The sequence below is a fragment of the Lepidothrix coronata genome, unplaced genomic scaffold, assembly GCF_001604755.1.
Source record: "Lepidothrix coronata isolate B3197 unplaced genomic scaffold, Lepidothrix_coronata-1.0 Scaffold84, whole genome shotgun sequence".
In the NCBI taxonomy this organism is placed as follows: Eukaryota; Metazoa; Chordata; class Aves; order Passeriformes; family Pipridae; genus Lepidothrix; species Lepidothrix coronata.
Window position 1 is genome coordinate 3,143,494 of NW_016690264.1, and position 19,598 is coordinate 3,163,091.

General features: G+C 45.7%; 3 protein-coding genes across 9 annotated transcripts in view; 2 read left to right on the forward strand and 1 right to left on the reverse strand.

Annotated features, from left to right (window-relative positions):
• Window positions 1-5,929, forward strand: part of PXK (PX domain containing serine/threonine kinase like) — a 35,047-nt gene extending 29,118 nt beyond the window's left edge. For 2 of the 4 annotated variants that reach the window (XM_017820586.1, XM_017820587.1), the window contains exons 18-19: window positions 1,875-1,956; window positions 4,869-4,976. In XM_017820586.1, coding sequence (XP_017676075.1) covers window positions 1,875-1,930 — 56 coding nt within the window. In that variant the 3' untranslated portion in view covers window positions 1,931-1,956; window positions 4,869-4,976. Of the gene's footprint in view, window positions 1-1,874; window positions 1,957-4,868 lie in introns of all 4 variants that reach the window. The other 2 variants (XM_017820584.1, XM_017820585.1) reach the window with 1 other exon arrangement.
• On the reverse strand, window positions 5,728-10,586 carry PDHB (pyruvate dehydrogenase (lipoamide) beta). The gene is made up of 9 exons (XM_017820589.1): window positions 10,425-10,586; window positions 10,152-10,259; window positions 10,018-10,080; window positions 9,899-9,934; window positions 9,522-9,807; window positions 8,672-8,782; window positions 7,958-8,049; window positions 7,534-7,675; window positions 5,728-7,232 (listed from the first exon to the last, which is right to left on the reverse strand). Exons 1-9 carry the CDS (start codon window positions 10,569-10,571, stop codon window positions 7,087-7,089), a joined length of 1,131 nt encoding a protein of 376 aa, XP_017676078.1. The 5' UTR covers window positions 10,572-10,586; the 3' UTR covers window positions 5,728-7,086.
• A 355-nt stretch (window positions 10,587-10,941) lies between these two features.
• Window positions 10,942-18,807, forward strand: KCTD6 (potassium channel tetramerization domain containing 6). 4 transcript variants are annotated; one of them, XM_017820594.1, is made up of 4 exons: window positions 10,964-11,040; window positions 11,523-12,419; window positions 16,083-16,191; window positions 17,411-18,807. In XM_017820594.1, exons 3-4 carry the CDS (start codon window positions 16,165-16,167, stop codon window positions 18,095-18,097), a joined length of 714 nt encoding a protein of 237 aa, XP_017676083.1. In that variant the 5' UTR covers window positions 10,964-11,040; window positions 11,523-12,419; window positions 16,083-16,164; the 3' UTR covers window positions 18,098-18,807. The 4 variants fall into 4 exon arrangements, with proteins under 4 accessions (XP_017676080.1, XP_017676083.1, XP_017676081.1 ...); XM_017820591.1 differs by lacking the exon at window positions 11,523-12,419 and having other exon boundaries at window positions 10,942-11,040; XM_017820592.1 differs by lacking the exon at window positions 10,964-11,040 and having other exon boundaries at window positions 11,444-12,419.
• The last annotated feature ends 791 nt before the right edge of the window (window positions 18,808-19,598 follow it).

Genomic DNA, 19,598 nt, shown 5'->3' on the forward strand with positions numbered 1-19,598 from the left:
ACTACCTTTTAGTTATGTTTTAACTTGGACTTGTTGGAACTTGGTTGAAAGCTTTTTCAAGTTTTAAGCATGTGATGCAGGTTTATGTGTTGATGTGACTCAAATGGCTGAGTGAGCTGATGGCTTGGATGTTGTTCATGAAGTGTAAAGGCAAGTGGCACATTTTCAGGAATGCTTTTGTGAGTAGAATTAATAGAAGAAATTCTGGATATTAGTTCTAAGAGAAAACTAGTGTGCTGAATTTTTTCACCAGCAGTGTTGTAATTTTAGCTGCTCTAAGCAGGTATGCTATTACTGGCTCAATGAAAGACTCACTGGCCCCATGGTGGGACTTAGTGACAAGTGATGCCTTTGTAGCTTGCCTCTCTCTCTTCCAGTTTCCTTGTACTTACTAAGGGTATTTACCTCTAAACCAAAATTGCTTGTGGGTATCAGTGTGGTGAGATGATTCTCAAAAGGGCATGAGGCTTTCAGTCTGCCTGTGTGGTTTGGTTGTGGTCATGTTAGAATCAGGGCATCTCAAAGCATCCTGGTGATGTGATGCCAAGGCAAAATTGAGGCTGATGAGGAAAAGTGCACCCAGCAGAAGCTCTTGCCATCATTTGGTAACCAACCAAATCAGTGTGGTGTGTGGGTATGTGCAGAGCCAGAGACACTGACCAAAGGGGAAGGGGCTCCAGGCTGACATGTCCTGGGGAAGAACCTGTTCAGGGGTTTCTCACACGTTGAGAGGTGCTTTGTCTCTGAACAAAGGCCTTGTGAGACTTGGCTTGCACCAGAGTGCTTGGTATAGTTGATGGAACACAGACTAAGAAATAAAATAGTGGTTGGCTTTCACTGTTTTTTTAATGGCAGCTGCAGCTGTAGGATTGAGTGCATGGCCTGCTTTGAGGGGAAAGGTGTCCACTGGAAATAGCATAAAATACCAGCATGATGTTTTACAACAGAGAAAAGTTTGTGGGGTGTTACTTTTGCTTTCCTGGGCTTTTCTGCAGGAACAAAGTGAGAGTTGTACTTAACAATCTTTTCTGTGCCAGTTATTCTAAATCCTTCAGCACAATATAGGTTTCATTAGCATCCATATAGTGCATCTTGCCTGCCCTTCACCTTTCTCTAAGACAATTTGAATGCTTTAGGAAGTGCTTTTCCTGAGTGTCTCTGACTCATAAGTGTAAATACAGGTGTTAATACAGCAGGAAGTGTTCCTTGAACTGAATGGATTTCATCTCCTGTGGCTAATCTTCCTGCAGATTCCTTGCTAAATCTCTCTAAATGCACTTTAATCCTGTAAAGGTTGAATTATGGCATGTGCAGCTGGAAGCATTTGTGTTGTATTTGGTGATCAAGTATAATACTGCCTAGAGTGTGGAAAATAGTGGTTCGTTATTCAGAATTGGACAAAGTATTGTAAATGTATATTGAAATAGTCAATCCACTGTCCTCGTATTTGTCAGTGAATAAGAATATATTGACTTTTGTACTAACTTTTCAGCTAACAGTGTCTGTTTTTCTTACTTTGACACGAGAACCGGATGATTAACTTGTGTCCTCTCTCTTTCTCTGCTGTCTTCAATAGAGCATGCATCATTTTGAACGTGAATTTTCGGAAAAGTAAGCTAATGCTGATTTATCTCTTTAAAGATGCTCTGTTTCTAAATGGGAAAGTTGAATGCAAATCTTGAACTTAGTATTGGGAGGGAATAGAAGAAAAAAATCTGAATGTTCCTACAGATTATTTTAATGAAATGCAGCATCTTTAAAACCTCACTAAAATGATTTTCTTTGTTCGCATCCCATTCTCAGCCAAGTTTTTAATGCTGTTTGCACTATTACTGTCACTTTAAATTCATAATTAAGTTTTTGTTTCAATTCAGGCATCAAGTTTACAGCATCTGATTTACTTCCTATTCCTTTTAACACACTCTTTTAACAAAAATGTCCCTGTAAAAACCCTTGGTAAGTTCTTGTTTGAGTGTTTTATTCTTACAACTGCATGAATGAGTAGAACGTGTGTGTGCAGGCAATGTCTTCCAGCATGTATATTGGAAAGGCCTACTGACAACTGAGCACTTGTCTTAAGTGATTTTTTCTAGTAAATACAGGAAAATATATCACTGTTGGGCAGAACAGTTTAATCTGTAGATGTAACTACATATGGGTACCTTTGTGTGAACTCAGATGTCCTTTTCACCACTCATGTCAAGAAGGGAAGGACAGCTTGGTTTGGACTGACTAGCTGAAATGAATGGATATGAAGATTTTTGGAATCATGCTCTTAATTACCAGGTTCAATATGTAATGCTTATGGCTAGTCAGATACCGTTCTGAACCCTGTATTTATGTTTTAAGGCAGAGCTCGGGTGTAAGAGTATCGTTGTCTGTTATCAGTCTCACAAGAGTTTAATTGCATGATGTTGTCAGCAGCTCTATTTCAATAACAGTGAGTCTTGAGGAATTTAACAATTTTCAAGAAAGGAAGGTGACCTCTCCCCCTATACTTCCCCCTTGTAAAATAACCAGACCAAAATTTGAAGATAGACATGGAATCTTGGCCTAATAATACTTAGTCATCCAAGCATTTTGTGTCTTTTTTGCTCCCCCTCTCTGTCAAACATGTGCCTTTTTCCACTGCAGGTGTTACTGTTGTATTTGTATTCCCTGCAGAGTCCTGGCCTCTGTTTTTGTGGTCAATTCCCTATTGCATCTTGTACAACTACTTGCATAGCCTCTTCAGCCTCACCTTGCAATTCCAGACAAAAATCTTGGCTTTGTTCTCTGCAGTTCTTGCATCTCTTTGAAGCCATTTCATATGAGTAGCTGCTCTTGGTGCTCTTACAGCAGCTCACCTGATCTGTTTGGGGACAGGTTGGTGTGCCAGTCCTACAGCTTCTGCTTGACCCCTTCAACCATAAAATGGTTATTTGAACTGTTCTTGGTCATGTTCTTCCTTTGGCAAAGTGCCAAGTTTTCCTTTCCTGGCAGTCTATCCATGTAAGAAACAGGGTTCTGACCCAGGGAATGGTTTTCCAGTATTTCTGATAATAAATTGACTCACATCTTTGGCAAGTGTAAAAAGCAGATTTGGGTAAGTTAGAAACCACTGTGTTATGTTTTGATTACTTCAGAGAACAGTTGATCCACATGCACCAGGAACATTAAATTGTTTCAGTTGATCTCTGGTATTTCTGTTAGGATTTGAGTATTTCCTCTGAAAGGGAAGAGAGTGAAGATGAGCTCAATATGTACTTCCGTGTTTTATTTTCACAGAAGGCTTTCATGCCAATGAGAATTTCTCCTGAAGAGCTGGAAATGCTACAATCACAGCACATATTAATGTACACTGGCAAAATTGGACACTTTGTGTGAATATTCTGCATTTTGAGCTTGCTCCCATATGAGAGAAGTCTCTCTTCAAAGACTAGTACAAATAGAAAATGAGGGAGCTTTGAGTTATGTCTTTCATCTAGTAGAATAACTGCTTAATAACAGCAGTGATGTTTTTACTGCTACCTGTTAGTCTGAAAACAAGTGTGAGGAATTGAGAGAGAGATGGAGCACAGAGAACTTTTGTCTGCTTTTTTTCTGCAGTTGAGCTTTATCTTTCATCAAATACCTCAAGTCTGTGTGGCATAATGTCCTTCAACTGCTTGGTATTTTCTCACTTCATAGGAAGCAGTTCTACTTCAGTAACCACAGTGTCTTGGTTGCCCTCATGCTGTTTTGTTTTGTCCAGTATCCTTATTCTTGCCACTTACCAGTATATTTCTCTTTGTAGGTTAGAGCTACTGGAAGCAAGTGTTAGACTATAGGTGCCATTTGTCTCTGTAGTCTTCATGTGGAACAACTTATGATCCAGATGATGGAGTTAAAATTCACTGCTGAATAGTTCTAAGATACTAATCATTATGCCCCTACTCCTTCCAAAATATATGAGACAAGATAGGCCTATTATTATTACTATACTTGTGTAGAAATGATGGTGCAATGTGCAGCAGCAGAGCTGCACAAGATCAGGGTGTTTGGCAGAGCAGCTTGGGGCAAATTAGGCCACCTGCCTGGATCTGAACTGCCAGGGAAGCACCTCCATGCAGGCCCTCACCGCTGGGCTAGCTCCCCACATGCACTGCTGTGGGCTCTGGCTTCCCAGGGAGTCAGGACATGGAGGCTGAGGAATGATGAGATGGATGTTTGACTGGGGTAGAGAGCAAGGGCCAAAGTGTAAAGGTGGGTGGTGGGAACAGGAGAGGCAGGCAAGAGGTGTGTGTCACAGTGTTGTGGTTCATTCAGTCTGTCCAACAAGCATTCGTTACAACATGTCTGAAGAAAGTGGACTGTGGAAGTGTAAAACACTTCCAGAAAACTCTATCTGCAGTTAGTACTTTAAAAATGGAATATAATCTGACCAAGCAAAATGGTCATCACAAATATTACAGTGATGTGGTCCTTCAAAGAACATAAAGTGTGTTAAGTAAGTAGGAACAGGTAGTAAAATTTGCTTCCAGTCTTTGTTACTGTTCATGTCCCAGAAAGCAAACTGCTTTACTAGGCAAAAACAAGAGCTGGGAAATCCCATTAAGTGATCTCCATTTCCTTCAGAAGATCACATTTGAGTCATGTTTTGCATCCCTGAGTACTGAGGCCCTTCAGGCTTCATTTCAGAGGTGTCTCAGATGACACGACTCACCTGCAGATAGAGGGATTTGATCACTTGGGCATTTCCCATCTGTTCTGTTCTTCACATTCCACTGGCATTCAAGGGATGATGTGAGTAGTGCAGGACTGACCATGTCCAGCCAAGCAGCCACAGTCCTCTGTGGCAGGACACCCCTGGCATAATCAAACTATATCTTCTCTCCCTGGCTCAACAGGAGCATCGTCTATCCCCCCAGCACCGCCTCCGCCACCCCTGCCACCAGCAGCTCCTCCCCTGAGTACAGAGGTGCCAACGCCGCAGCCCGACGTCAGTGCGAGCCGGGGAGCCTTGCTCAGCTCCATCCAAAACTTTCAGAAAGGAACTCTGAAGAAAACAAAGACATGCGACTACAGTGCTCCCAGGATCAGCTGAGGCCACTGGTCACTCCAGGATTGAATTCCCTCTCCCCCTCCTGTGCTGACCCTCCTGACCAGCAACTGACCCACCAGCACTGATGACGTTGGAGCTCCGTTCTGCCTGATTTCACCTTTCCTTGAGCAGCAGCACTGCCCTGCCCGAATTGCCTCCCCATGCTGTGATAAGTACTCCATCCTTTACTGGGTTTCAAGAACTGTGTTCTCTGGCTACAATTGCAGGGGTACAGCAGCTTCTATATAGCTGAATAAAAATCTGAAAATAGGAATGACCATGATGACGGTGAATTAATGCATTTTTTCCTAGCTCTATTCCACCCCTTTTTTTCAAATTACAGGGATGTAGTTTTAGTCTGTTTAGTTTTTCAACTCTTTCCATGCACTTGTAACTCATTGTAATTGTTGCTGCATTGAATCAACAAGTTTTGTTTTTGATAATCCAACCCTTAAAGCATACTGCACAGGTGAGGGAACTGGAGAATTAAATCTTATTCCCACCATATTTGCTGGTGGAGTTAAAATGCTGTCTCATTAAGCTTGTTTAAATGGACATCCTACCTGCCACTCCAAGGGAAAGTGTTTTTAAATGAGGAAACAGTTGAAATGGGAGTTAATAGGGCACTGGGATGTTATTCTTGATTTAGTTAAATGCAAAGTTACTTCAAGTTAATTCTGCAGTTTAAACTTTATTGAAAGATCCTTTTTGATTTAAAACCTTAAACAAATTGCACTTTAAAGGATTATAGATAATCCATTTTTTAAAATTCAAGTACATCAGTGTTTGTTACTATGCAGAGAATGTCTGTACAAAGTTTCATGTAACCTGTGATATTCAGTCATTTTTATTAAAATGTTAATGGAATTCCTTCAGCAGTGTGGTGGGTATGTTCAACTGGGATTGGCACCTGCAAGCCACACTTCCTAAGAACCTAACAGCACCTCTGCTAAAAGGAATACCCTGAAAGGTATTCCTGGCCCTTCCCTGAAGCAGGACCTGAGCTCTTCTGGCTGTTTACAGAGGTATGTCCTCTCCACCTGTTCACTGGGAAGCCACTGCACCGGGGGTGCAGAGCAGGCCCTGCTGCACAGGCCCCTCAGGGCAGTTTTCCCTCTGTACCAAAAGCTGCTGAGGGAAGCCTGGCAGGACTAACCCTCAGCCAAACCCTGGGATGCCAAAAGGCTGCCTCGATTGCTCCCCAGCTCTTCACACACAATCTGCACAACTGCTGCTTCAGACTCGGGCTCAGTGCAGCTGAATAAAGGAACTCATTTTGCTCTGCAAGACCTACAGTGGGAACATGCTGTTGTCAGCCCAGGCAAGGAGTTACAGACACCCACATGGAGCTGAGCCATAAAAGCCAAGCATCTGGACATGCATTTTTTTAATCACTCTATGTGACAGAGAGTAAAGAAAAGTTAGGTAGTGTTTCCCATCACCTACTGAAGAGGGTCAGGATCTTTATTTAAGCTCTTGTGCAGAAGTCTTTCTGCATGTGTGGAGCCCTCTTCAAACCACCTCTTAACCCACACTGTGGGCTGCTGCAGCCTCTCTACAGAGCCGCACTGGCAGGCAGGGCTTCACCCATCCAGTCTAGTCATTCCCTTCTAATAGGCCTTGTGACCATGGGCTTCTACAGCTGTACAGCACTGGGGGCCTACTCTTGCTCTCTGCAATTGTGCACTAAACCACCGCTCCAGCGGATTTGACACAGTTCCTCTGGTACTTAAAGCCAAGCAAAAACGGAGGATTTTTTCCTCACTCTGAATTTAGAACAGGATTTCTCCACAAACAGTAGCACTAGCTCAACTGTACTGCTGAACACAAGCATTACCACATTGTTGCATATATGAAGTGTGGCTTAGGGAGTGTAACCCCATATATAAATATTCTGGGAGGTCACTATACTTTCCCCACTGTACAAAAGTTCACGTAGCTTATAGAACATAAATTATGGATACAACTTGCCCAACACCAACAATGCTTTGTAAAGCAGGTACTTTAAAACATGTATTTACAACTTATATATTCAAAGCTTTCTTCACTGCAAATACTATATCCTTCACTTGAGGTAGGCAGTTATCCTCTAAGATCTTTGCGTAAGGCATAGGGACATCGGCGCCGGTAACACGCACAGCTGGAGCATCCAAGTAGTTAAAGGCAGGTCCTGAAACAGAAGAGAGTGTCAGGTTGCCATGTACTGTGGTTTTCTCTTGATTTCTGTATCTTGTTCTATTTAAACAGTTTTGTTCCTATAGCTCTAATATTCCAGAGAGTGCTGTTCCTGCTTGTTTATCTTCATGCACTGTGGTTTTTGTACCCACCCTGTAAAAATCTCTAGAGCAAGACAGCCAAGCTCCAGCTCCTCAGCTATAACCCCTAACTCTGCCTTTGCCAGGCTTCATCAAAAAGTCTTCAGGATTTAGAGTGGGGAACGAGATTGAGACATGTACTGCAAAACTTGGTACCTTCCATGATCCTGGCACAGATTTCCGCTCCTACTCCAAACTGGGGCCAACCTCCTTCTACAGTGACAAGATGGTTTGTCTTTACCACACTGGCTTCCACTGTTTCGATATCCATTGGTCGAATGCTTCTCAGGTTTATAACCTGGGGGGAAAAGGGATAATGAGAGCTTTGCTGTGACCTGAGCCTGTCAGTCACCACCGTTTGGGTACAGGGCCCCTCAGCACTTTCATCTGTTCTGACTTTAAAGACAGGTCTTAACAAAATTTCTAACTCAGAAACATGAAAGGCACGTGCTGTTAAAGGGACTTACAAATATAAGCAGCTTGTAGTTAATACACCAAAGTGAGCAGAGCCTGCATGAGAAGACACTCTGCTTTTTTCCCCCCTTCAGGGAAAAAGAAAGGCAACAGAAACCCCACTCACCTCACACTCTACACCTTCTTTAGCAAGTACAGTAGCTGCTTCCATACAATGGCCAACAGGTCTTGAGTGTGACACTACTGTAACATGAGTTCCTAGAAAAGAAACAAGTGTTAAAATAGAAAAAAACTCCTTAAGATTTAAAGCTTTTTTTCTATACCTCAGGCTCCTTTCAGGCTAACATTTAGATTCACTTGTAAATTTAAGTTCCTTATGTTTGTTTGAAAAGCTGAGCCCAGACATAGCAGGAAAAGAGGAAGACCTATGCTAAGACACAAACTTCACCCTTAAATTCAGGGAACTGAAGAGGTATTTAATATAATTACCAAGTTATCCTTTTCAAACTTTCATATAATTCAGTGGTAAATCATGAACAAATGGGGTGAAACACTACAATGATCTCTTTTTGCATTTTTGACAAAAATTATATACTTAGGTGAGGAAAGAAGTGTTTCAGCCATCACCTACTTCATCTCTACACTATGGAACAAATCCTTTAGAAGGGTATTGTTTTAGCTGAGATCTGGATTATCAGGTGATGTTTCCCTAAAAGGGTAACAGAACATGAAATCATACTACGGGATAAAAGAACATTTGAACACTTAACATTTGAAATACTTTTTTGTGCCCTGTGACAGCAGTACCCTGAATAGCTGAGATTAAAAAAAGTCCCCAACCAGGTCAGTTAATAAGGAAACAAACATATTCTCAGCTTACCTTGCCTTTCTACCTTAGCTTTTCCAATTGGAATAAGAAATTCCTTTGACTGTGCCTGTTCAGACATTTCAAAGGGAACACCATATAGTAATTCATTTTCCAGCATCACAACTAGAAGAAAACATACTTGGATTAACGTGTATGTCTGCAGGCACAGGGCTGCACTCACCATTAGCAGTCCTGCAGCAGCTCAATACACTAAACCCATCCAGGCAACAAAGGAGTGAGGAGCATGTTTGCAGAAGCAATTAAATAAAAAAATAAGTAAATCAGAGTCTTTACTTCAAGGCTGAAGTATTTAAAAAGCTGTCTACAACTAGTCAGCTACAATGAGACCAGGTATTTTACTTTCAGTACACAATGGTACGATCACCACTTTTTGAAAGGTCTCCCATTTTTCATTCGCGTTTGTGAAAAATAAAGACAAAGGTGGCCCTGCTTTCAATTGGTGACATTCTGAATTTATCATTTGAATTTCATGATCTGTAAAAATGAATTATATTGAACCACTGTACATGCAGGAAGGCCTCCTAACTTATCTTCATCCTTTTTAATCCCTTTATGATAGATTTATAAATGCTTCCAGGTTTCCTGGTTGGAACAAAACTCACACTAAAGCCATCTACCTGGCAACAGCACAAAATCAGTCTGCTGTTAGCAAGGCAGGTGACTGTTAGGGAAAGAGTAAACCCTTCTGTCTCTGTAAGTACCCTACTGCTGCAGTAAAGAAAACCTGAGTGCTTTACGGTTTAACAATTTTTTTGTGGTATCTTTTAAATGGGGCAGGAGGGGAAAACAGCCATTCCTTAGGACTGAGCGCCACGTATTGCCATGACCTGCCCGAGCTCACCTGGATTGTCGTCCCGGATCGATGCTTTCAGCAAACCCTTGGCGTCCTCTGCACTCCAGGGACTGACGACCTTGAGCCCAGGGCAGTGCCCGTACCAGGCTGCGAAGCACTGGGAGTGCTGGGCGGCCACTCCGGCTGCCGCTCCGTTGGGGCCTCGGAACACGATGGGAACAGCAATGGATCCTGCAGACATGTAACAGGTCTTGGCAGCAGAGTTTATGACCTGGTCAATGGCTTGCATGGAGAAGTTGAATGTCATGAATTCACACACTGGTCTCAACCCTGCCTGTTAAATACGTTAAAATGTATTAGCGTCTTTTTACCTAAAAATAGTTTAATTTTTAAAACCAGAAGAGGAAGAATGCAAATGTACAAACCATAGCAGCTCCGACAGCGATTCCTGCGAAGCCCATCTGAAAGAGAAGGAAACCGAGGGGTTAGGAGCAGGGAGCAGCTGATGGAGGGATCACCGGGGTTGGAGACAGGGCAGCCTCACCTCGGATATCGGGGTGTCGATCACTCTCTTGTCCCCGTACTTCTTCCAGAGGCCCCTGGAGATCTGGAGGGCAGGAGACAGGAGTCACGGCCCGCCTGAGGCCCTTTCCCAGCCCGCCAACGGCCTCCACAAACCTTGTAGGCGCCATCATACTGAGCCACCTCCTCGCCCAGCAGGAAGACGCGCTCGTCCCGCTCCAGCTCCTCATCCAGCGCCTGGTTCAGCGCGTCCCGCACCGTCACCTACGAGACAGCGGCAGCCGGGCTGGGCGGGGGCACGGCCGCGCTCCCCGAACGCCGGGGGTCCCCTCAGCCCGGGGGCGAAGTCATCGCGCCGCCCATTGCCCCGGGGCCCGACCCTGCCCTGAGGGGCGCGAGCCCCTCACCGGGGACAGCCCTCCCCGCTACCTGTATGGCGGCGGGCGCGGAGACGCGGAAGCCCCTGCGCTGCTGCAGCTGCTGTAGGTACGGGGGCAGCGGTCCCCCGGCGCGGCCCCGCGGGGCGAGGCGGGCGCCCGTGGCCAGGTGCCGCAGAGCCGCTGCAGCCGCCGCCATCTTGCCCGTGTCCTCTCGCCCTGCGGCCGCCAGGCCCCGCCTCCTGCGCGTGCTCTCGCGAGAACTCCCCGGCGCGCGCGAAAAGGCCGAGCGGGGCGCGCGGCGTTTTGGCGCCACTTCCGGCCCCGGGGGCCGCGCGAGGGGCGGGGATACCCCACGGGGTCGCGCATGGCGCGCGCGCCCGAGCGCCCCCGCGCGCGGCCCCGGCCGGGCCCTCAGGGCCCCGCGGGGACCGGACCCGCCCCGCGCGGACACCGCCCGCCGGCCGCGGGGGCAGCGGGGCGGCGCGTCCCGCCGTGGTGCCCGCCCGCCCCGCCCCGTCACCCACCGACAGGCGGGGCGGGGCTCGCCAGGACACTCCCCCGCTCCGCCGTCCCCGCCCGCGCCGGCGGCTCCGCTCCGGGCTCGGGCACAGTCCCCGTCGCTGCTGCTGCCGCCGGGCTCCGCCTCAGCGCCGGGAGCTGCACCCGTGAGTGCCGGGCCGGGCGGGGGGCGCAGGGCCGGGGGTGCCCCGGCTCGGGGGAGCAGCGGGGCCCTGCGGGGTTGGGGCCGCGCCCGCGGCGGGAGCGCTGGGGCGGGACGGGCGCGTCCCGGCGCGGGTGCGGGGCAGGTGCGGGGCCGGGTCCCCGGGGCTCCCTCGGGCCGGGAACGGGGAGCCGCGGCCGCGGCGCTCGGGCAGGGATGGTGCAGGTGCTGCCCAGGTCCCGTTCCCGGTTGGGCTGAGGGCGGAGCGGGGGGATGCCCGGGCGGGAGCCGCGGTGCCCGGCGGGGATCTCTGGTGAGGATGATCTGGGATCCGTGGGCTTTGCTCCGGGCGGGGAGGGCAGCGGTTCCTCCTGCGCCATGGGGAGAGGAGGCAGGGCTGGGGCTCTGTTTTGGGGTGGGGATGAGGCCGTGGGCTCTTGGGTCACTTGTGGGAGGGAGAGACGAAATGTCTGGGTTCATTTCCAGCGTCTTTGCTGAATCACTCTGATCCTGGAGAGAGTTCTGCTACCACGAGCTCGCTGGTTCCTCTGTGATGGAAAAGGGCACTTCCCGGCTCCTGCTGCAGCCCTGGCCCTCTCTCTGGGCTCTCAGGGGGTTTTCTTCCCGTCTTGCTGTCTGTGTGTGTGCTGAGCCCCATCGGTGTGTGCAGCGAGGCTCGGTGTTTCTGACACTTGTCCTCCTCCAAAACTGTTTGGAGACGTGTTTCCACATGGGAACAACACTGATTAGTGTCACAGAAGGAAAATACGTGGGTAAAACTCAATTGTCACAGATCCTGGAAGCCGGGGTGCTCTGGGTTGCTTCAGCAGGACCAGGCTGGATATGAGTCTTCCTTTGGCTCTCTGATAGGAGGGCCAAAGTCGTACTGGGATGTGGGCTCTTCCAACAAGAAGCAATTAAAAGGAAAGTTTGGAATCTGAGCTTGAAACAGGATGTCACAGAGCTCCTCGGGGGAGGGAAGGAAACTTCAGGAGCTTGGAATTTATAGTGAAGCAATTAAACATAAAGGAGTGAAAATGCTGAGTGTCTGGCGTGAGCGTTTTTCCGTCCTGCCTGAGGTGCAGACTGAGTATTAGTAAAAAACAACTCAAGAAAATCAAGTTAACATTTAATAAACTCCATTAGTCATTATAAACCTGACACGTGTAGAAGGTGGTAGATGCTTTCTTTAGTGAAGCCGATCGGCTGAATTGCCAGAAGATTCGGGTAACTGGTTGTTTTGAGAGCTCTCCTCCTCCTTGTTCTCCTGGTTAACAGGGTAGCACAGAATTGGAGCTCAGGGGTTGCTCTGCAGACTGTTGTTTTGCTGTAGTTTGGTGGAGTACAGTCAGCACTGCTGCTGTTCAGTGTTTGTCAGTTCAGGTGAGTCACCAATAATTTACAGTAAGAACTTGCCTTTCAAATGTTCTGACTGGCTTGGGAACAGAGAGGTTGTCCATGTACAGCATAACTGTGCTGGGGCTGGAGTTTCTTCTCATCTTCGGAGATCCAAGTCTGAGAGGCAGGGAGCTCAAGAGGGGGTGAGTAAATGAAATGCCAAGTGTATGTGTCTGTATAAGTGGAGTCTTAGCTTGCTCTTTTTTAAGCTGCCATTGGTAAAATTCCTCCCAGCTCTATACTGACCTAGAAATCAAAGGTAACTCTTGAGGTTAAACAGCTCGTGCTGTAATATTGATACCAAACTGCTCATGAAACACTATTGCCACAAATAAATCCCTTAATTCTTTTGTTGGAAAAAACAGATGAAGAACATTCAGAACAAATCAGATGGTCTGTGCCTCTTGACTTAAAACTGCTGGGTGTATTTCTGCTCCTCCTCTGGGTAACTGTGTGTGACATCAGTGCAGTGGTTTGTAGCCTGTGGCCTCAACCCGATGCAGTGCCTGTAGTCCCAGCAGTGCAAATGCCTGCAGTGCTGCTGGCATCCCTGGGCTGGCCTGAGCCCGGGTGTGTGTTTGCAGATACAGACATTCACCTGACTCTTACTTGCTTTCTCTGAATTTCAGCTTGCAGAATGGTTGTGGGTTAGCAGCTCTGTTCTGGGAGAAGCCCTGCTGAAGTTAGTGGTACTACCTGTTGCAGCAATGCTGCTGATAAACATCCCTGTAATCCTCTGAGTCATAATACATGAAATAAGAGCGAGCATTTTGTAAATGCAGGTACCCAGTTTGGTGTGTTGAGTATAAAATGATGACCTGAGTGCTTTTCTCGCTTCTCATTGTGCCTTTCCAGTTTTGGCTGTGCTTGTGCTGTGCTGTGGCAGGAGCCACGGTGACCATGTCACTGCTGTGTCTCCTCCCTGTGCACGGAACAGCGAAACGAGGGCAGGACTGTGGCTTGACACCATCCGGGCACTTCTGCTCCCACCAACGAGGGACATCCTGTTTGACTTAAACAGTGTCAGCACTTTGTCTGAATTTCATCTTAAATGAGTATTTCTTGTGATTATCAAAGGCAGGCTGATGGTTATCAAAGGATGTCATCCGTTATCTGCTGCCCGGACGGGTGTAGCTGTGTTGGTGAGACTGGCCCTGTGTGGGATCGTTGTGTGAGAGGGACCAGAGCTGGCTTGAGGCTGCCTGTCCTGTAGTATGGTTGGAGTGTCTGCCCATCCCCATTGATGATCACTGTATTCCATTCAGGAAGATTTTAAAGCATTGTTGTAAAGGCATATGTCATGAAGGCTGTACATCCTCAGCCTTGCTAGTCCTTAGCTCAAGTTGTACCCAAACTGAGCTACTTTAGCCTGTGAAGTTGTCCAGAAATTCAGAGCTCCCAGGCTGATGAGGGAAGCAGTGGATAGTTGGGATCACACTCAGGCATCATTTTAGGATGGCCTCCCGGTGTCTTCCCTTCGTGTTACACATCTTGCTCCAGCATTGGTTTGCCAGGGAGGTTTGTGTGTGCCTCGTGGTTCTGGGTCCTTACACAAAGGTCAGTGAGATTTCTCGATTCCACTTCTGTGTTGAGGGCTAGGCTTGTTTCAGATAATTGCTCTCGTGAATTATTCACTGTGGTGTTACACAGCAGTGCTGTGATCAAAGATTTGTTCATGCCTTTGCACGGGCATGCAGTGTCATCTCTTTCTCTCTCTCGTAAAGTCTTGATTCATCTGTAGTGTGGACTTAGATGCTGACCAAAATAACATCATATCCACCAGTTAAAATAACACCGATGGACATCTCTCTGTCTTTGAAATATTCTGAATGCGTAATTCCAGTTAATTTTGTTAAGACTGCAGATCTGTTCTGCCATGATTACTAGTGAGGTTTCTGTCTGGCTGCATCATTTCACTTTCAAGTGAGTGTTTTCCTTGAATATCAGAAACCTATACCAATCTCATGTGATTTTAGCACATCTGCATGTTCTCCCGGCCTTGTACTTGAGCAGAATAACACTTTCAAGTGCTGGAATTTAAAAGGTCTGGGCTATTGGTAAAAGTTAACGAGTGACAATTCCAAACAGAGAAAACCTGAATGAATTCACTTCTTGATCTGTGAACATTTAAAAAAAATAATTACAGAGGTTGGCAAACGAGCGTTCCAGGTTTATCTGCTGTCGGGGGGTGTGCTTTAATGTACTTTCTTGAAGCATACTCCGTCTCTAATTTGTAAAAATAGGATCCTGGTATGACTAGTTCTGTATCTTAGTATTCCTTAGTCTTCTGTTGTCTGGCCTCACAATTTTCATACACTGATTTTGCTTTTTGTACTCTTTAATCCGTCTGAGAGGCAGCTGGGGCTGTGCTTGTGCTGCTGGCACCGGAAGACCTGCTGGACACTGTTGTGCTCAGTCTGTGGGTTTGGGCAGGGAAGCAGAGCCCAGAGAGGTGGGATATGCTGCCTGGTTCTGTGTTGAATGAGACCAACCTTATTTGCTAGGAAAGAGAAGGGCAAGTTATCTTTTTGGTTGGGAATTAACTATGAACCTTCAGTTGTTTTGGTATGTAGGTCTCTGGCTTGGCTAAATCTTTATCTGCCTTTAGCTGGGTGACTGTTGAAGTTTGTTAGTAAAGAGGATGGGAGCAGGAGACTTGGAAACTGTGTGGTCTTTAAGATGTAAAAATAAACAAAGCTGAGAAGCTGTACCCTACTTAAAACAGGCTGACCTAAATTTTCAGCAATTCTAGCAGAGAGGCAGGCTCTGGGTAGGGATAAAGGCTCACTGACAACTGGCTTCCCTGTCCTTGCATCGCTTGACATGGTTGACAGGCCACCACTGGAAAATCAACACTGGGGTCTGAGGTCATTCACTTCCCCCCCTCCCCGAGTTGCACAACCCTCGCTGTGGATTTGCCTTGTGCTCATGTGGACAGTCCCCTTGTTATGCAAGTCAACAGTTCAGCGTCATCTGGGAAGTCACAGCATGAACCTCTTCTCAAATTGCTTTTGTTGGAATGTGTTGAAAACATGTTTGGTGTCCTCTGGTTTGTCTCTACAGAGGTTGCTTTCAAGACTAGGTGTCTGGGAAGTCCATTCATGCCCTTTGTCTGTAGATTAATGTTCTTCCTATCAGTTACAGTTCTCCACTGCTGAATTATTAACTCTGCAGCGAGAGTTTTTTTCTTCTTACTGTTCATTGACTTTCATGCTTGATTTATTCTTCTGAGCAGTTTGAAACTGGAGCATGGGAATGTTGACTAATAGTAACGGATCACATGTGTGACCTCAGTGGTGGCTAAGTGGGAAAATGACATCTGTCTTTCAAAGTACTCAGAGTTTCCCAGGTGAAAGGTAGTTTGTGAACGTGTATTATCTTCGGAGGCACGTTGCTTGTTATTCAACAAAACTGGGATGTTCAGGCAGCCACTGGAGTGATTACCCGTGTGCTCCAGAGGCAGTCCTGTGGGTAGCATGAAGGGAGAAGGAGGGAGAAGCGGGTTTGCAGATTCTCCTGCTAATGTGGCTTTGTGGCTGTCCTGGCAGAGAGCCTGCCTTTGATTGGAAAATATTCCCCTTGGTGTTCTTGTAGGTACTGATGGTCTGCCATGTTTTGTTCTCTGTTTGTGTGTGCTTTTTCCTGCAGGGAGATAAGAGGAGGTGAATCGCGTATCCTTTCAGCAGCCTTCTGTTAAACTTGGAATACCACAGTTCAAGCAATTGAACAGATGGATAATGGAGACTGGGGATATATGGTGAGTGAGCCTGTGCAAGTGTGTGCTGTGTGGTACAACTGGGCTTTTGAGGTCTTGCAGCAAGAATCCTTCCAGATCTGTCTTGTTTAGCTCCAGAGCTTCACTCGTGTGAGGAGGAAAACTATGCATGTTACACCAGCTTTACAACAGCTTCCTTACCTTCTCCGGAGTGCTGCACCTCGCCTGCAGCTTGTGGGGAGCACCCAGGTTCATGTTTCACAGTGACAATCAGCCAGGACTGAACTGATGCCTGGGGCTCACTGTTACTGTTTTCCTAACACAAAGGCTGAAAATAGTTTGTGCTTCCTGCATATAATTTTAAGGACTTTGTAATTTTATTTATGAAGAAAAGTATTTTTCCTTGTAAACCTTGTCGCAAACTAGACAAACACATCTTATTTTTCTCCCCTTCTCATTCTGCTGCCATGCATATTTCTCTCTTCTCTGGCTGGCCACAGTCCTGGTTGTTAGGGTTGGTGGCCAGATGGGATTTATGTTCATCTCTCTCTTGCTTCCTCATGAGCTATCTGGAAGCTGATGCAGACTGGTTTGTGCTCTGCCCCCCTCTTCTAGGCAGCATGCTAATTTGTTAATAAATACTTCTTTTTAGAGTTAAAAGCTGAAAGTTCTTTTTTTTTCTTTGCTTATGTTAATGATGCCTCTGAATCAGGGCATGGATTATTTTGATTGTGAGCTCTTGGTCCTATGTGTCAAGTTGCACTGTCTTCCTCTTTTGAGGGAGAAAAAGAGGTTTAAGACTTGTTTGGTTGATTTTTTCCTTTTTTTTTTTTTTTTTTTTAATTTGGTTTTGTTCTAGAATGAGAGACAGATTGTGGAAGTAAGGAACACTGCTGGGCCTCATTCAGACTAACTTGTTCATCAGGAAATCTTTCTGTTCTCATTTCCCCATCTGTAGAATAGGAAAAAACTTGTTACCCAAATGCAAAACTCGCTTCTCTGACAGTAGCTCAGTTGTTCAGATTTCTAAAGCATTCTGGAAATGTGCGTTCTGCATGTTAAGTATCATCCTGTTTAATTGCCAGTTGTGCCTTGTTGCCAGGTGGCTTGGATTTGTCCAGGTTTAAACACCCATTAAAGGCTTTGAACGGGAGGAGCGTGATTCTCTCCCAGTTTTCCAACAGTATTTGCCATGTGTGTCAGTGAGGTGATCGAATCTTGTGTGGTGGCTTCATAAACTCTGCAATTTCTCTCTTTCTAGATGACTGATCCAGTCACGCTAAATGTGGGTGGACACATGTATACGACCTCCCTCACAACTCTAACGAGATATCCTGACTCAATGCTCGGGGCCATGTTCAGGGGAGACTTCCCCACTGCCAGGGACTCTCAGGGCAATTACTTTATTGACAGAGATGGACCACTTTTCCGTTATGTTCTTAACTTTTTAAGGACCTCAGAGCTCACTTTGCCACTGGACTTCAAGGAGTTCGACCTCCTCCGGAAGGAAGCGGACTTCTATCAGATTGAGCCGCTAATTCAGTGTCTTAATGACCCCAAGCCACTGTATCCTGTGGATACCTTTGAGGAGGTGGTGGAGCTGTCCAGCACCCGGAAGCTTTCCAAGTACTCCAACCCGGTGGCCGTCATCATCACACAGCTCACGATCACGACGAAAGTCCACGCGCTACTGGAAGGCATTTCAAACCACTTCACAAAGTGGAACAAGCACATGATGGACACCAGGGACTGCCAGGTTTCCTTCACTTTTGGGCCATGCGACTACCACCAGGAAGTGTCGCTCCGAGTCCATCTGATGGAGTACATCACAAAGCAAGGCTTCACGATCAGGAACACCAGAGTTCATCACATGAGCGAGCGTGCCAATGAAAACACAGTGGAGCATAACTGGACTTTCTGTAGACTGGCACGGAAAACAGATGACTGATTCTGACTCCACAGGAGCCACTTCAGTGATTAGCAACTTAATTGGACAGCAAACCCAAGAGAGTCTGGATTTTGACTAAAGCAACAATGTGGGCTTTTTTTATACGACTATTTATTGTTTATCAGTAAGGACTGGAGGAGTTTCGTTCTCTAGCAGCTCTGTTCTTTTGTCCTGATCAGAAAAAAACCGTGCATGTGCCTGTTCAGTCAAGACACCTTTTTGTTTGAAAGAGGGAGTCCGAAGAATTAGTACAATAGGGTATTTTGTGTCATTAACACAATTCTCTGACTCGACTCAAAGTGCTAAAATTACCTCTGTCTAAATGGTTTCTAATCCATCTAATGCTATGACACTGGGAGCAAGAAACAAAAAGAATTTAAAATGCAGTTGGGGAGAAGCTGCTATTGTGTAGACTAATTTAGTTTCTAAATCAATAAACAGTATTGTAATATTCTAGGAAAACAAATCCCACCCTTTAAAAGTACTTGATAAGTACAGTTTCTTACAGTTATGACAACTGTTTCTTTCTATGCATATAAATCAAGCAACCAAATATTATCTGTAGCCATGGAAATATGATTAGAAATATTTATATTGGATTCTAAATGCAAAATGTCCCTGTGGTAGAATTCATATTTTTAATGCCTGGTGCAATATTATTCCCAAGTGTAATGCCTGCCAGCAAGAAGCTAATAAAAATGTGAAATACAGAATACTGTTTTGTATTTTCTTTTTGTCTTTTAGAACTCTCATACTTAAAAAAACAAACCCAACCAAAGGAAAAAGCCCCACCCAAACCCCGTTTTTCTGTGCTGCAAAGTTGGGTGCTCTGGTAGGGCCCCATTTTCCTCCATTGCTGATATAATTTGTTCCTTTTTCTGTTAATCAGTTGAATCAAATGTCCTCATTATAGACAAAGCTTATGTTCTGAAAACTGCTTTAGACCGATAGAAAGATGGCATGTATTTGGACTGGCTAAAGGATAGGGATGGAGGGAACACAGAGCCTCAATACTGTAGCTGCTAAATAGTGTTATCTGGTTCACAGCACTGTATCAAGTGACTTTATATATATAATTTTAACTGCAGAGTGCTGTTTCTGGTGATAGTCAAGTTCTGTGGCTTTACTCTATTTCACATTGACATTTCTGCTTATCCTGGGCACTTTGTCATAGTTATGAATAGAATTTCTGGTTATGCTTTTACTTGAATGCTGTTGGGAGTAAGAGAGTTGATACCTATTTTGTGGAGTGGATCCTGTGAAGTTCTTGTCACAAGTAGGTGGGAACTTTCCATTCCATCTCTCACTCTAAAGGCCTGTTTTGGGAGTGTATTTGTCTATCATATTTTGTCTCTCCCTGTTTATACATGCAGGTTTTTGACTTATGTAATAAGAGGCAGCAGCAAGAGCTTTATACTTCCTATCAGGGAGGGAAGAGCAGCAGAACCGATGAAGCTCAGGAAAAGTAGTTGTTTCTTTCTTGCAACGTGGTAAGAAATAC

Coding starts and splice junctions, on each gene's coding strand:
- PDHB (XM_017820589.1), bottom strand. CDS start 10,571: ATGGCGGCGGCTGCAGCGGCTCTGCGGCACCTGGCCACGGGCGCCCGC. Junction 8,783..9,521: donor GATCCGGGACGACAATCCAG/GTGAGCTCGGGC, acceptor GTTTTCTTCTAG/TTGTGATGCTGGAAAATGAA. Junction 8,050..8,671: donor AGCTAAGGTAGAAAGGCAAG/GTAAGCTGAGAA, acceptor TTTCTTTTCTAG/GAACTCATGTTACAGTAGTG.
- KCTD6 (XM_017820591.1), top strand. CDS start 16,165: ATGGATAATGGAGACTGGGGATATATG. Junction 16,192..17,410: donor ATGGAGACTGGGGATATATG/GTGAGTGAGCCT, acceptor CTCTCTTTCTAG/ATGACTGATCCAGTCACGCT.